Source organism: Dipteris shenzhenensis, chromosome 12, assembly GCF_047967505.1.
Source record: "Dipteris shenzhenensis isolate YYH24624 ecotype China chromosome 12, Dip_SZ_1.0, whole genome shotgun sequence".
In the NCBI taxonomy this organism is placed as follows: Eukaryota; Viridiplantae; Streptophyta; class Polypodiopsida; order Gleicheniales; family Dipteridaceae; genus Dipteris; species Dipteris shenzhenensis.
The window spans coordinates 29,504,173-29,521,887 of NC_141607.1; the positions used below are offsets into that span (position 1 = coordinate 29,504,173).

Consider the following 17,715-nt stretch of genomic DNA (forward strand, 5'->3'; position numbering starts at 1 on the left):
ATCTTGTATTCAAACCATTATTAATTGAAGGCAAGTCTAATATTGATGCATGGACTTGACTTAACCTAGGCATGTTAGTAGACAATCCTTGATACAAGCATTTTGTTGTCAAAAGACCTTGATTTTATAAATTGAAGGCAATTAGTCTAATGTTGATGCATGGGCTTCACTTAACCTAGTCATGTTAGTAGAGGATCCTTGAAAGGCCTTCATTAGTTATTCTATACAAGTGTTTTAAAGACCTTGATTTTAAAATTCTTGAGGGGCAATCTTGTATTCAAACCATTATTAATGGAAGGTAAGTCTAATGTTAAGGCTAGATTTGACATAACCTAGTAGTTATTCCATACAAGCATTTTGTGGTTGTCAAAAGATCTTCATTTTAAAAGTCTCCAAGAGGATGGAGAGCGATGGGTTTCAAATCCAGTGACATACCTGGTTGGATTAAAGCTGACTAGAATTTGTAGAAATGTTAATCTCAGCCTTTCTCCTGCTTGCAACTAGAAATGTTTATGCAAGCATCTGTAGAAATGTTTCTGCAAGCATTTGCAGAAATGTTGTGGGCTACACCCAGTCCAAGGTAATGATTGCGTTTGTTTTCGTCTTAAGCCACTCCCTGAGCGGAGGGGTTCGTTAGGTAAGTGATTGTTCCAGAGTGGAACGCCTTGATTTAAAATTTGCAAACCAAAAGCCTCGCGTGTATTAATTGAAGGCAATGCTCCACTTGGCTTAACCGAGTGATGTTAGTAGACGATCCCCAAAAAGCCTTGATGAGTTATTATTTTGGTGTCTTGATTCGGCGAAAGGCGACTGATCGGCCCTACAAGCGATCTGTGCGAGAATCGACAGGACGCCGTCTCTGCGGAAGAATCGACGAGAGGCCGGCGCTGCGGAGGAATGGACGAGACACGAGCTCTGGGGACTCCGGAGCTGCTCGTCAAAATTTATCGTTTAATGAAGAGCCATCGTCTTTCAGCTTAAATACGTGATTGTCCGGAGAGATCGTTGCAAGCAGCGTTTATTTTCAACTGCATCAAAGGAAGTCGGGTGGACTAATCAGTCGAGCTCATGGCTTTCGCCGTCTGCAAATCCGCCCTACTTCTCCTTCTTATCGGCGTTTGGGCTTGCCATGCTTCACAGCTCGTCGCCTCCTCCGATGATCCTTTCAAGGCACTCCGAGAAGCTGATCGTGTCGTCGACTTGCCGGGACAGCCCAACGTCAGCTTTGCGCAATATGCCGGTTACATTACCGTCAATGCCAACCATGGGAGAGCTCTCTTCTACTGGTTCTTCGAGGCTGCTTCCAATGCCTCGTCCAAGCCCGTGCTCCTCTGGCTCAATGGAGGTAACGATTCGCACAATCCACGCCACCGAAATACGAATACCGGATTTATCACAAGACTTTCAGTCTCTTCGGCATTACCGTTGTCAAATTTAGAGACTTCATCCCGGCACTCTTGTACATGGCGGGTCCGGGCTGCTCTTCTGTTGGTAACGGCGAGGCTGAAGAGCTCGGCCCGTTCATAGTAAACAAGGATGGAGCCAGCGTATTATTGAACAAAGAGGCTTGGAACAACCGTAAGTACGTGATAATGTTGATCGACTAATAACTCACGTGTTATCGAGTAAGATGCATTAGCTCCTCTAATGTCGATCCAGGAATTCATCAATTTTCAGGTCTTGATAGATATCGAAATGCGCATAATTTCTTATAGCATACAGTCGGTATGCCATTGAACCTTACAATGTAGTGAATGCTGTCCAATGATTGTGAATGTGCAGAGGTTAATTTGCTGTTTGTAGAGTCGCCAGCCGGAGTTGGATTCTCCTACTCCAACACAACCGCCGACTATGGAAACTTTGGAGACACACAGACTGGTCTGTAATCCGTCCCCTATTGTCCTAGACTACAGATGCAAAAATTGACCATCGACATTTAACAATCATGTTTGGCTGAGTGCAACTGACTTGTTGCCACTGTTGTTCCTACCCTTGCACTATCTGTAGCTCTGGATGCCTACTCGTTTCTCGTCTGTTGGTTTGAGAGGTTTCCTCAATATAAACTCTACGATTTCTACCTTGCAGGAGAAAGCTATGCAGGTATGCTACGCAACACGTAGAATCTGTTAAACCGTGCCATCAATGATATATGGCTCAAGTACTGAATGCGTGTTCTTCCATCGCTACCTATCGATCGTTTCATCCAGTCCCATGGTTCTAAATTTTCATTTTCTTGAGGTCTGTCTGCTTGATCTTTCTCCTCGTGTATCGATGTCCCACAAATCAGGCCATTACGTTCCGCAGCTCGCTAAACTGATCATCGATATGAACGACGGTGAGAACCCTGCGATCTATCTGAAAGGAGTTCTGGTACGTTCGACGGTATTGCCCCATAAAAATCATGTGTGAATTTTGACGATGGTAAAATCTTGCTTTGTGGGCTAATCCGGGGCTAACGAGTTCAATTGGAAGCAGATAGGCAACCCTTTGTTAGATTACAATTTGGATTCCAAAGGCATCCTGGATTACGCCTGGAGCCATGCTGTTGTCTCCGATGCCTTTTACCAGAACGCAGCCAAGGCATGCAATTTCTCTACGGAACCTTTGTCTCAAGACTGCGAGGATCAGCTCAATTCGCTTTATTCGAAGTCTAAGCCGATCAACATTTACAATATCTTCTCCGATGTTTGCCTCACCAGTTACCCCGGCGGCGAGTTTCTTTCATTATTGAAAGGTGGCAGTAGGTTCATCACCGGCACGGTGTGTGATTCACATTTTAATGCATTGTATATGTCCTGAAAAGATGGAAGTCACTACCTATGCTTAACGACTATCAATAACCTCTAGATGACTGGCAAGATTGTCAATGGAGGAACAACTGGAGGAGCTGATTCGTGCATCCACGATTACGTGTACATGTACCTGAATCGGGCCGACGTGCAGCGAGCTCTGCATGCAAACACAACAAATCTTTCCTATGCATGGAGCACGTGCAGGTGAGCACACAATTAGTTATTTGCGACTCTTTCCTTCATAAATATTTAACGCTGTATGTTTGAAGAAATGCAGAAGAATAGGGTAAATCCAAATGATTGATGGTCTTTGGTGGAGCAGCGACGTGCTCACAGCCTGGGTAGATGCTCCATATTCGATTTTGCCAGTTCTTAAGGAGCTCATCGCATCGCGCCTACGAATTTGGATATTTAAGTGAGCCCAAAACTTGAAAACTTAGTATCGTTGCAATGAAATGAATCCTTCAATGACTATAACCCATTTCGAAGCTTTGCTCCGTTGATTTCCAGCGGAGATATGGACGGCCGCTTGCCAGTGATATCGACTCGCTATGCTGTCGAGGCGCTTCATCTTCCCACTGAAGTCGATTGGTATCCATGGTTTTATCAAAAGCAGGTTGGTGGTTATCGTAGTGTGGTTAATTTGATATGATCGCTTTTGGTTGGATGTGTAGTATTAACTAGAAAAGAATTAGAGGCATGATGCTAGACTCGAGGCATGGCGACGCTTGAGGGTCATAGAGGAAAAGGGAACATGAGGAAAGAAGTATTAACATAGGTGGAGAAAAAGGATTAAGAGGGGTGGGAATGAAGAGAGGAACTATGCCACAAGGGGGAAGGGAGAGGGGGTAGAGGAGCATGTACATGATGGGAGGTGGAATGTAGAGATGGAGACATCAAGGGAAGAGAGTCATGCTTTATTTGAAAGGAAGGATAGGGGGGGGAAAATCAAAGTACTAGCTAGGTGGCTTTACCAGAATGAGAGTGTTCCATCAAGGAATAGCCCCCTCCCTTTATAGCCAAGAGAGGGGGTCTCTCCCAATAAATATATCCTCCCACATGCATGGTGTGTGTGGAAAAGTCTCCCATGTGGGCTAGGCGGTTACGCACTCTCAATTGTGTGCGACAACCCTTGGCCTCATTTTTCCACATATATCAACCCCCATATGAGCGTGTTCCATCAAGGAATAGCCCCCTCCCTTTATAGCCAAGAGAGGGGGTCTCTCCCAATAAATATATCCTCCCACATGCATGGTGTGTGTGGAAAAGTCTCCCATGTGGGCTAGGCGGTTACGCACTCTCAATTGTGTGCGACAACCCTTGGCCTCATTTTTCCACATATATCAACCTCCATATCCCAAGTCTAAGATACTCCCCTGGTCTCTTCCCAATTTTATAATATGTTCAATCATCTAGGAGGACAAGTGGAGGGTTGGCACAAAGAATCTTGCCACCTCATCCTACTTTCCCCATTATTTAACTTGCATTCTTGGACTATCTACACCCCCCCCCACGTGGGCCTATCCTACATGGAGGGAATAATCCAATATAATATCCATCTCCACCTATTTTATATTACTTCTCCCATGGTCCTTGGTCCATGTCTCACTAAATGCAGGCACGGGACTGCCTAGGTGGAGGGGTGGCACATGGAGGAACCATGCCTTAACATTTTATAATATAACTACCATGGATTATGTACAACACACCTTATGGGTCCTCTTACGTGGAAGGGTGGCACATGGTCATACCCTGCCACCTCAACCCTAGGCCCTATGCACATCATATTTTATTATACTATTGCCACACATACAAGCACACACATATATTTTTTTCTTTTACCTTGGTCAAATTTATCCATAAGAGTTCCCCCCCCCCAGGCAAGGAATGCACAACATTTCCATGCCTAGGACCATCACACACAAAGAAGGGCTTGAGGTAACGCTTGTTGATCACCTTCTTGCCATATGGCTCATGTAGCTTCTGTACTTGTACAAACCCATTGCTACATTCCTTGATGACTATGTATGGACTGGTCCACAATGGAAGGAACTTTTTATCCATCTAGTGGTCCAATCTATTATCAAAGCATAGCACAACATCCTCCTCAGCAAAGTGCCTTTCCCATCCCTTGCGAATCTTAGCATCCATGCGGGCCTTTTGTCGGTTCTTTTGGATCTCTATTTGATGGAGTGCAAGGCGTCGGGTTTCATCTAGCTTCTCAAGTTGTACCAACTTGGCCTCTATATGCTCATCTTTTGTCATCCTCTGTTCTCGTGCCAATCTCAAGGCCGGAATCTCTATCTCTAGTGGTAAAACTGCCTCAGTACCGTACACCAACTCAAAAGGAGTGTGACCTGTAAACGTTTAATGGGTGATGTTGTAAGGCCACACGGCTTCGGTGACCTTCTGGTCCCACTGGCTCCTGTTCCTTGTGGCCATTTTTCCCATGGTTTTACAAAGGAGGCCGTTGGTCTGCTCCATTTGTCCCATGGACGCTGGATGATAGATGCTAGAAGTGCAGTGATCAATACCCATGTGATCCATGAGCAACTCCACTGCTTCATTTAAGAATGGACTCCCATGGTCAGATACTATTTCCATGGGTGTCCCAAACCTTGTGCAGATACGTTCAAATATGAAATTTGAAACTGCCTTACCATTTGCAGCGGGGAGGGCGATAGCTTCAGCCCACTTAGTGACATATTGAGTGGCTACCAGAAGATACTTCTTTTGGCGAGCAGTCATGGGCAGGGGCCCAACAAAATCTATTCCCCACTTCTGAAACGGATGGATGGACATCACTGTGTAATGTTTCCCAGGACGCAAATCCTTCCTACCAAAGAATTGGCATGGTTCACAAGTTTTGCAATACATAGTGACATCCTTGAACAAGGTTGACCAATAGTACCCAGCATGTAAAATCTTATTAGCTATATAGTCACCGGCATAGTGGCCTCCACAAAATACATCATGATAATGCTTCAATACCTTAGGTACTTCATTTGCATCAATGGCCCATCTTAGCACCCCATCCATGCCTTGACGATACAACACCCCATCAAAGAGAGTATAGCGCCTACTATCTCTGCGGATCTTCTTTCTCTCATAGTTAGTACTTTCTGGAGGAAAGGAGAAAGTGGTCAGAAATCTATAGATACCACCATACCATGGATCCCCAACTTCTATGGCCGCTACAAGGGTTACATCGAGGCACTCCTCTAAATCAATCAAAGCATTTTTCAAGTTGGAACAACCCCCTTTTACAATTTTGAAAGAAATTTCATATTCTTGTAAAACTGCCAACCATTTGGCCAACCGGCCCATGGGATTTGGTGATTGAAGAACCTGCTTTGCAAGACCATTGCTACAGATTATAATGGACTTTCCAGCCACATAATGCTTAAATTTCTTAATGCAGAATACCAAAGACAAAGCATGCTTGTCAGCCTCTGAGGAGCATCGTTCAGTTTTGAGCAATTGTCGAGAAGCAAATCGAACGAGATACATGAACCGATCCTCTTGCCCCGAGCCGATGGGAAAATACGACGGGGACCACTTACTCATACAAGATCTTTTAGTCTTCTTTGTTGGTGGGTCTACCATCTCAGCATCTGAGGGCTCTAAGAAGGACACCTTCTTCCTGGGGTGACCCGAGCCACGGTTTGGATAGGGATTCGAGGTGGTACGAATTCTTTTCCTTAGGTCAAGGATCTCCATGTCAGAATCCTCGGTGCCTGATTCACTTAGAAGATTCACCCTTGGAATATTGGGACATTCCGTGTAATAATGACCCTTTTGGTGGCACTCGTAGCACACAACATTGGCACGTTCTCTTGGAGGGCGATTGGCTTGATTTTTTATGCCTGCCATCTCAAGCTGAAGATCTCATTCAGGGCCTTGGCTAGGTCATTGACTCTGGGTTCTTTAGTAGGAGGGGTCGGGGTAGTAGGAAGGAGGGGGGCTCGTGGGCGAGGCTGGGGAAATCTTCCAGGCAGAGGTTGAGGATATACTCATTGTTGAGGGTAAATATCTAAGGGAGGACCATACATTTGAGGTGGAGGCAGTGGATACATCCCTGATGGGGGGTGGGGGTATGCCCTTGAGTTGGACCCCCTAGGTTGTTGTTGCAAGAATTGAGGGGGTTGCGGAGGGACAATCGTCTTCTTTGAAGTGGGGTCAGATTGAACTTTATCAAACTTTTGAGCAATCTCATGTGCTAGCACCATGGTTTCTGGATTCTCCCATTTAAGCTTGAGGGAATTCATCACTTGCTTCTGCTACGAGGTAGCCCAGCACATGCTGAGTCATTCCAACTCGAAATCCGGCATTGTCCTCCTACGTGGCAATTAAACAGTCCAGGAGCACGGTCGCTCGATCCACATATCGACGCACCGTCTCACCTTCTGACTACTTCAAGTTTTCCACCTGTAGGTACACATTCTCCGGCTCCTCTTCTTTGTCGAAATACTCAATCATAGATGCTATCAACCTTGGCCAACTTTGGCAAATGTCTTCGGCCTGCTTCTCATACCACACTTGAGCCAAACCCTCTAGAAATGTGGGAAGAACCAACAGCCATCTATCTTCAGTAATAAAGTTGAGAGAAACACAACAGCGCTTGAAGGCCACAAGATACTCATTTGGATTTTCTTCAACCCGACCACAGAACACGGGAATGTCAGCCATGCTTGAAAGATGGAAAAGAGTGAGGCAAAATGAGGCTTATCTATTGGCAAACAATGGAAAGAGGTAGATTGAACTGAAAATCAGGTGAAGATACATCTACAAAGCACACATAGGCAAGGTAGGGTGTGACTGGTGTATTGTGAAATATTATACGGGAAGAATCTTTAGCATAGAATAGCTCATAGATAATCTTAAAAGGACCAACCCTCATGATATTGCATCCATCTTTACAAGCAAGGGTTAGAGACGCGGCGCTGCATGAGGTTGTTCATCAAGGCAAACAAGAACATTTGCCATGACAAATGTCAACAGTTGGAGAGCTTGCACATCACCTTCAGCTTCTTCCAGTTCTTGTGGTCGCCATGCTATTTCTTCAAGGGTTGTGCGGTCTGGCATCCTTCTTTTGAGCAATGTCCTTGAGGACCTTTCTGATGATCTTCCAAAGTTGGTAAACTTGTATCAAATATGCCCAACACTTAGTTTCATGATGACCACAACCTTTGCATTCCTTACAAATGATCACGCTCATTCGTGGCTTGTGGCTTTGTTGGGGTGGTGCTTCCACTCGCTTCATGCGTGATTGAAGTACAAGCTTCTCGTGCCAAGAAATCAGCAACTAAATTTTGAGCTCAAGGGATATGCTGAATTTTTACCTTTTCAAATTGTCGACAAAGTTCCAATGCTTGTTGATGTCGTGGAATTAAGACTTCGCTCTGCACCTTCCACCTTCCACTAACTTGTTCACACACGAGTTGAGAATCTCCTTGCACCTCAAGTTACTTGATGCGATGTTCTTGCCCCTTTTGTAGCCCAAAAATGAGTGCCAAGTACCCAGCTTGGTTGCAAGTACTTAGTGGTGCAGACTTGCTATAACAATACACCTCACCCCTTGGTGAAGTGAGCTTCACACCCACACCAGCAGCCTTGGTCGAAGGTTTGTATGTGCCGTCAAATTGGAGGAGCCGAGATGTCATCACACCAAGACTAAAATCCAGACATCCCAAGTTTCTCGGTAGTCCAAGATAGGTAGAAGGAGAGGGTGGGGAGAATTCAATACTTGAGCAAGACGTTCAACACCAAATAAACTTGCAATCCTTTGTTGATAGTTTATCTTTAGACCAAAAAGAATTACAACTTGAAGCTCAAAATGAGGCACAAAGGGTTGATTAGGTACAAAGGGATTCCTTGGTCAAAACATTACCAACCATAGCCAAGCCCTAGAAACCTTTGTAATGAGATCGAGAAGAAATCATTCAAGACGAGCTTATCCACAGGAATTAATAAGTAGATGCGCCAAATCTCCCCCCAAGCTTGGGGAGCATCCCACCCTTCGAAGAATGTCACCCTTTTAATTACCTCCGATGCAGCAAGTAGCTCGATCACCGCACAATGAGTAGAATTGAAATCAAATTCCTCCCAGTGTATTCCTAGTTCTTCACCTTGAATCATCCACGGTGTATCATCCCACCTATTGTCTCCTTGAACAATGCATTGTACAATCAATTGTTGAAGATCGACATGAAGATCAAGAAAGAGATCTCGCCAATTGGTAGTTGTAATGAGCGGAGGACCGAGCACCAAATCCTTGAACTTGTCGAGAAGTGACATAAATATCCACCCTCCTTGTGTGGCGTGCATCCAAGGAGTGCACTTGAAAAAGTTCAAAATCTACGATCTAGTATCAAATATGAATAGAGCACATGAAATGAAGTACTTTTGCTTTTTACAACAAGAGGAAACTCCCTACAGTTAGAGAGTTACAGTTTATGAGATTTCACCATATAAGCAATATCATTACACTTTCATCACTTCCTATTTGCTGGCCCATTGGCAAATCTTCCTTTTGTGAATGGGGAGGTCTTTGGTTCAATTCCCACTCCTTAATAAAAAGAGAGGAGAGGAGAGGAGAAGAGAAGAGAAAGAGAAGGAGAAGGAAAGAGAAGAAGAAGGAGAGGAAGAGGATAGGGGCACGAGAATCCAAAAAAACAGTCGCGATCTGTCCACGACATGCAGATGCACCAGAAGACACAAGAACTCAGAAAAACAGTCACAATTCATGATCTGTCCGTGATGCGTGGATGCGCCAGCTATAACCAGGGGGCGTGCGGGTGTTGCAGATGTGTAGGAGCGGTTTTATAGGCATGGTCAACCAGAAGACGCGTGGCACTGCACAGAAGATGCGCAGGAACCCAAAAGATGCACAGGAACTGCACATGGAAGGTGCAGAAATTGAGAAGTTATGCAACCACAAAGACGGAGAACTGCGAGCAGAAGACACGTAGATTGGAGGCGCAGAAGTAGAGAACTGCACATGGAAGGTGCTGCAGAACTACACCCAGTTGTAGGAATAACAAATTTTATGCCACTAGCCATAGAGATTTCGATCCCAGCAGCCACAACAATTCTATTAACTAGAAAAGAATTCGAGGCATGATGCTAGACGCGAGGCATGGCGATGCTTGAGGGCCATAGAGGAAAAGGGAACATGAGGAAAGAAGCATTAACATAGGTGGGGAAAAAGGATTAAGAGGGGTGGGATTGAAGAGAGGGACTATGCCACAAGGGGGAAGGGAGAGGGGGAAGAGGAGCATGTACATGATGGGAGGTGGAATGTAGAGATGGAGACATCAAGGGAAGAGAGTCATGCTTTATTTGAAAGGAAGGATGGGGAAGGGAAATCAAAGTACTAGCTAGGTGGCTTCACCAGAATGAGCGTGTTCCAACAAGGAATAGCTCCCTCCTTTTATAGCCAAGAGAGGGGGTCTCTCCCAATAAATGCATCCTCCCACATTCATGGTGTGTGTGGAAAAGTCTCTAATGTGGGCTAGGCAGTTACACACTCTCGATTGTGTGCAACAATCCTTGGCCTCATTTTTCTACATATCAACCCCCATATCCCAAGTCTAAGAGACTCCCTTGGTCTCTTCCCAATTTTATAATACATTGAATCAGTCATCTAGGAGGACAAGTGGAGGGTTGGCACAAGGAATCTTGCCACCTCATCCTACTTTCCCCATTATTTAACTTGCATTCTTGGACTATCTACACCCCCTTCTACATGGGCCTATCCTACATGGAGGTAATAATCCAATATAATATCCATCTCCACCTATTTTATATTACTTCTCCCATGGTCCTTGGTCCAGATCCTTGGTCCATGTCTCACTAAATGCAGGCATGGGACCGCCTAGGTGGAGGGGTGGCACATGGAGGAACCATGCCACCTTAACATTTTATAATATAACTACCATGGATTATGTACAACACACCTTATGGGTCCTCTTATGTGGAAGGGTGGCACATGGTCATGCCCTGCCACCTCAACCCTAGGGCCTATGCACACCATATTTTATTATACTATTGCCACACATACAAGCACACACATATATTTATGCCTTTTACCTTGGTCAAATTTATCCATAACAGTGGTAATTTAGATGCGACGTAGATGCTAGTTATTGGATTGCATTCATGAATGCCAAAAATCGGTAACGCCTCTACAAAATTACTGCAAAACAGTTTTTGCCTCTCTGAAATTATGCAAGGATTATCCTCTGTGATATATACGGCTCTTGCCCACCTTTGGACGGCTGAAGTGGCCAAATTATTATTTTTTAATGATCATGGGCGGGCAGAACTCTTTACACACTGCCCAAACTTCACCTAATCAAATGCTAGGCAAGTTGAGTCTCTCAACTCCTCTTCTACTGGCACTAAATTTTTGAAATGCAAGGCGAGTTGAGTCCTCTCAACTCCTCCATTTCCATTTTAAATTCTACTCCCACTAAATTTTTGAAAGATTATTACTTGGGCAATGTGTAAACCCCTTGCCCAGTGAAGACCTTCACCTCCTACTCATTAGTTTGGCACACTTTGGCTAGTGTGTAAACAGCCTAAAATCACATTCCGATAGCTTGTGATAGATATAATGTAGCATTGTGTATACCATTGCCATTTGAAAAGGAATGCCTACTCAAACTTAGGTTAAGAAATAAAGAGTACACATTAAATCTAGCGAGTGAGTGACACCTTCCTTAAGATCTCTTCCACCCAAGTGCATGAACTTCAATGTGTACAAACCATAGCAATATGATGTTTGATCAATTATCAAAATAATTTGACGTTGGTGTGCTTCATTTGAATAGAGGATGATTCATTTTCTATAATCTATATGACCTCTTGATTATTATAGTAGTTTTAAATAGGAACCACCATGGGAAATCTAATCCTCTCAACAAGGTCAGAATTCAGATCTCTTTGCAATGGCAATAGTCAGAGCCATATACTCGGGCTTTGTAGCCACCATATCCTGTTTCTTAGAGTAGAAAATAATATGTCCAATTGCAACCATGAGTACATGATGCAAGGTTGACTTGCCGTTACTAATATCCCCCCTATAATCTATCTCTGACCATTCTTGACAAACGGGGTTATCAAACTAAGAATAAATGATTCCAATGTGTTGAGTATGAACAGCATGTCAGAGAATAGCTTCATAGCAAGTTAATGTTGTGTGATAGGTTGGTGATACTAGCTATGTGCATATTGCTTCAAACCATAAAGACTACAAAGTAAAATGTAAATCTTTAATTCCTCACCTCATACCTTTTAGCCTTAGGTTGCAACATGTAGAATCATTTGGGAATCATGTAGAAATCCATTGAGAAAAAGCCTTCTTCATGTGCATCTAGTGTAGCTAGAGGCTATGTGTAGTGCACCTCTAGTGCACAAAGAAACAATCACTTGCATGGCATTCATCATCATAAAGGGGGAATATGTTTTAGTGTAATCGATCCCATAAAATATGTATAAAATCACCTCAAAAACACAAGCCATTAATCAAGACTTATATTGGGATAGTGGACCATTTTGCATGCTATTTCTTTTGGAGGAGCCATGTACACTCGAGCATCTTATGATTAATTGGTGAATGAACTAAAACCCATGTAGGACTATGGTACAAAGAGTCCAATTCATTCTCCATTGCTTGCTTCCATTGAAGTTTTCCGGATGATACCATCGCAAAATTGAATGGAATATGAATATTACCCATAACTTGACGTTGATAGAAAAGGGACCAAATGTGGGTGAGATAAGAGGAAGTGGATTCTTTGAATCACTCATAACTTTAACTTGGATAGAGCAGGAAGACAGATGAAGAGATTTCACTAATGAACACTTTGCGAGTGAGGGTTGGGAGTTGGATTTAGAATGTGGTCCTGAATCATCCAGCAAGGTGAACATCCATAAACTCATTAACCTCCCCATTCAAGGGTGCATAATGAATGGTAGTTACCTCAATGTTATCTAGAGGTAACTAACGGAAAGAATGCAATGGTTATATTGGTTGCATGTGGGCCAATTAGAGCTAATTTGCAGTGTCTAAACTTGAAACTATGAACACATGTGAACCAAGAGTGGTGGTCCAAGTGAGATGATGTGTTATAACTCGACTTGGTGGAGAATTCAATTGTTGTTTCAGTAAATACATTATGGTACTTGCTTAAATAGTACTCATCACTACCATTGTTGGTCTGTGAAGTTTAAAGACAAGCACCAAATTTTTTGAAAGCCATTGAATGGAAAATTTTGAATTTTGACAATGCTTGAGACTTTTAATTCATGACATAAATTTATGTATACTTGTTGTAATCATCATAAATTGTAAGAGTTTGTGCTACAATGCAAACATTCGAGTGTCCATTATCTAAAGAAAATATAATTCTCAAGTTCCTTGGATGTCAAAGTATGTCATTTCATGGACCATAAACAGTGTGCAAGGTCTACAAGATTGTTTTACAAATTCCACCCAAGATATGGAACTTGATATTGGACTTATCAAAGCCTTGAAACTCTAGGGAACCCTAGCACAATTTCCAATTGGATTGAGATCAATAACTAGTGATTGGGTTGAAAGGATGCCCTGCCTAAGTAGGTCTCGGGAGGTGTACCACATGCATTTAAAAGGAGGGTTATTTTAATTTAACTTTTGGGTAAATTTTAATAGAATTATAATAATAGGAGGGGTTTTTTAATTTAAAATTTGGGAAATTTTCTGTTAGTCCATAAGTAAAGAGGGGTGGTTTATTAAGAGAAAAAATTTAGTTGAGGGGTTTCTAAAATACCACTTGAATGCACATGATACCTAGAGTTTGTTAGTGGTGCACCCCCCAAGAAGTGGGCTAAGGTGATTGACTTGTGGGAATAAACTAGAGATATCTTTTCCCTAATGGATGGTCTTTACTTGATAGTGATCACTAAAGAACTGAATGTTAGTCCCATGGGATGTGGAAATAGAAGATGGTAGAAGACTTTGACACAAACGTAAAGCCAAGTATACAACATTAGGCCCATTGATAAATTGGATGAGGAATTTACCAATGAAAAATGGCTTTTAGGTCATTGTTATTGCTAAGATAAACTAGAATAAGATTGAAGAATGGAAGTCATATGCTTGAATCACTTGTTTACAAAAATGATGTTGAACCAATTGGTTTTGTTGGACTAACCTTGTATGTAGTGGTGCAAAATAATTGCAGAGTCTTGTTCCGATAGAAATATATATACAAAAGGTATGATAAAAAAACATTTTAAAAAAGAGGTATATATTTGTATAGAAAAGTGGTGTCTTTAATCATACAATAATTAAAAAAAAGGGCTTTAAAAATATTCCTTGAATGCACATGACCCTCCCTAGGGGGGCCAATATGTTAAAAACATATATAGCACGTGCGATTAAGGTGTATTAAAAAAACCCCTAGCTATAAGTTTTTATAAACTTTACACAGCCCTTGTGTAACTTTAAAGATAATTAAAGTATCCCTTATGTATGAAAATTTTGCACTTTTTGAATTTAAAAACCCCTTATGTATGTATATTTTCTATAACAACATAGAAATATAAAACCTCTTCTGTTGATCGCAAGTGCTATCCTCGGGTGACCCTCAAAGACGTGACCTTTCATTTCAACTAAAGGATTTTACTTTCTTGGGTCATTGAAAATCACTCTAGTGGTTTCTAGTTGGAGATGTAAAAAGAGAAAGAGCCTATTGATGATGACTACATTATTGAGAAGAGTGCTATTACTAGATTGTTGAGAAGCGTTTTACTTAGACTACAAGATTGTTAAGAAGAGTGCTACTTATACTATCAATTGAATTCAATGTTCTTGGTATTTGTGAAGAAGGAAGTCAACAAGATGAAGCTAAAGTGTCTTTGCCATAGATTTCATTTGATTTCTGAGAGAATCTTCTTACAAAGTCTTGCTTATGAGAGTAGGTACAATTAATTTGATGAGACCACTTTAAATGGTGTTGAAAAGCTTGCACCATGAAGCAAGAAGTGCATACATGAGTAATATAACTTCTTGGAGAGGAGATTTTTGGATATTGACCGAGGAAGTAGCAGCATTTAGAGATACTTGCCCTTGATGCAAAAAGTTTGGAGATTGACCAAGACAGAAGCATCTAGACCTACTTGCCATTGATGCAAAAAGTTTGTTCCTTAGTTTGATTCAGACAATTTTAGGCTACGCAATTGTCAATTATTCGATAGTTGGTATTGGTAAGCTTTTCAATTTGATAGATATTCTTCGCATGTTTACTAGATAAGGCCATACCTATGAATAATTTCTTTGAAAATATTTTTGTGGAAGGGAAATGTTTGACATTCTCACTCCACAATTCTTGTAAGTAGGAGCAAACGTTCATAGATGTACAAGAAGATCTACTGAATATGAAAAAAAGAAAATTGTCAAAAGATGGTGAATGAGTGGCCCATAGGGGATACGAGTTTTTTTGGAAGGATCAAACCCAAAAATTTTATACCATGCAGAAATAGAATGCATGGAAATTAGGGAGCAATCATTTAACATGGCTTCCCACCTCCCAAAAAAATTATTATTTAATCCCTATTGATTTGAGTGCAATTGACCATGTAACCCCATATAACCCATTCATCTTGTTTAACCTACCGAGGTTATGTTTATATCTTAACCTCTCTCAGGGATAAATATTGTATTTAAACCATTTTTAACAAAAGGCAAGTCTAATGTTACTCGATTGACTTGACTTAACATAGTCAGATTTCTCTCATATTAGTAGACAAACAAAAATAAATCAATTAGTTATTAAAGGTAAACTCTTTGTTAGGTTATATTTTGGTTCTTTTTACTAGACTTAACCATGTCCTTGAATATACGGTGACAATGAGATAAGAAATAAAAAATGATGTACAATATTCAAACCACCACCATAGAGAGCAAGAAGGCAAGCACTGATTTCATGGAGAGCATAATTGTTTTCCAAATATTGAGTGGGTATTTCTAGTCATTGCCTAATGGAAAGTGAGGATTTATTGAATATTAGAAAATCCATATAAGATGTGTGAGTAGACACACATTCACAATACCCCCATATTAAAACAAAACTATTTTTAAATACAATTTATTTCCCCTCGTCATTACATATATATGTTGCAATTATAATTTTAAAAGTCCCTCCATTCATGTACATACCATAATTATATGAGATAAATATTTCTACAACTTCCTCCTATATTATTCCCCCAATTTAAAAATCCCCTTCTATGATTAAACCTACTACGTTACATGTTGTATAGAGTGATCAACATAGGGGCTTCCTAAAGTCATCATAACTTATGCATGCATGCCATCTCATGCAAATGGAATGATCCTTTTACTATTTTTTGTGCAATACGCACCATATGTTCACCATTTTCAAGGGCTAGAAAGCGATTGGCAGGGTTATAGGCTTAGGAGGAATTTTCAAGGAATCAAAAGAGACCTATGAATTGGGAAACAACATTTTCCTTGAGTTACATTGTCTTCTCTATTATGCCTTTAAAAATATCACTTTCGATAATACCATTCTTCTACTAAGTAGAACATGTTTTTTCAAGTGATATGAGTATAATTATTATACATTGAGGTATGTTAATTCAATGCAATATCTAGTAGTTAATAAAGAGAAAATGATTGCTTAAACCTTTCTAGCTAACAAGCACTCACAGTTTGAGGGGTTCACTAAGAAATATGTAAGCACAGTGCTTGGGTTCAATGGAGGGGTATTCACATATTGAATAGAAAATGGGTGTGTTTTACTCATGATAATTTCTAGATAAGGGACTTTAGGCTTTAAATGCACGCATACAAAGGATTTACAGGTACTGAGCCCCATGAGGCTTCTAGAGGGTTTACTACCATGCTAATGTCAAATAAAACACATTTTCAAGATGTATTTGTAAACATCTTATGTGCCTATGACTTTCTTTCTAGGTAATGTACCATGATAATATAAGTAAAAAATGTTTTCAAAAGGTAATAGTGAAGCCCTTATGTGTGAATGACTTCCTTTCCACTTATTAAATTTAACCTTTTTGACAAATAAATTGAGAAATATTAGATGTAGTTTTTAATGAAAAGCCTTGAAAAATAGCACATTCATTCGTACCCCATAACATCAAGTTTCATACTTTTTGATGCACCTTTAATCTCTTCATTTTTCTACTTAAAAAATTTCATTTTAAATATGGTTGTCACTATTCTTTAGCATTACACTTCTTTGCTCTCTTCGGTTTAAAACAATATATGTTACATTTATACATGTGGTTGATGATGAATGCTATTTGTACAAGTGGGAGGATGGACTCAAGTGTACAAGGGGCTCACATATGCCACTGTCAGAGGGGTTGGACATAAGGTGCCCTCCTACCAACCAGGCAGGGCCCTAGCCTTGCTTTCAAGCTTCTTTAATGGGAATCCTTTACCTAATGCCCCATAACTATCTTGCACAATGCTATACACACATTCTTTCAACCAAATGAATAATAACTTCTATTCTTTAGTTCATTTATATTGGAAATTATAATGTACACATGAAAGTGAGAATTGCTAATGGACTTGAAGTTTTGCCCTCTCAATAAATGTTTTGTAAAGCACTAACCGATGTTTTCCAAGTTACAAAGTGAACACATATCTATCAAGAATATGTGAAACTTTAAAAAATCTAACATATCTAAGAATCTTTTTTGTTATATTGTTCTTTTATTTTCATTAGAATTTTTCAATATATCAAAATGCATACCATGGAAGTTCAATGGCAACATAAATTTTATACTCATACTAATATTAGCTAGAAACACTATAAGGGTTTGGTCGCTTTTCGACACTAATCCCGACGAAAAATAAACTATTTTTTGAGTTTTGCGGGCGCAA

General features: G+C 40.9%; 1 protein-coding gene across 1 annotated transcript; it reads left to right on the forward strand.

Annotated features, from left to right (window-relative positions):
* The first annotated feature begins 1,068 nt into the window (after window positions 1-1,068).
* Window positions 1,069-17,281, forward strand: LOC147896071 (serine carboxypeptidase 24-like). The gene is made up of 10 exons (XM_087382207.1): window positions 1,069-1,343; window positions 1,469-1,578; window positions 1,783-1,878; window positions 2,008-2,100; window positions 2,288-2,370; window positions 2,476-2,760; window positions 2,848-2,996; window positions 3,115-3,207; window positions 3,303-3,415; window positions 17,142-17,281. Exons 1-10 carry the CDS (start codon window positions 1,069-1,071, stop codon window positions 17,279-17,281), a joined length of 1,437 nt encoding a protein of 478 aa, XP_087238333.1.
* Window positions 17,282-17,715: the final 434 nt, after the last annotated feature.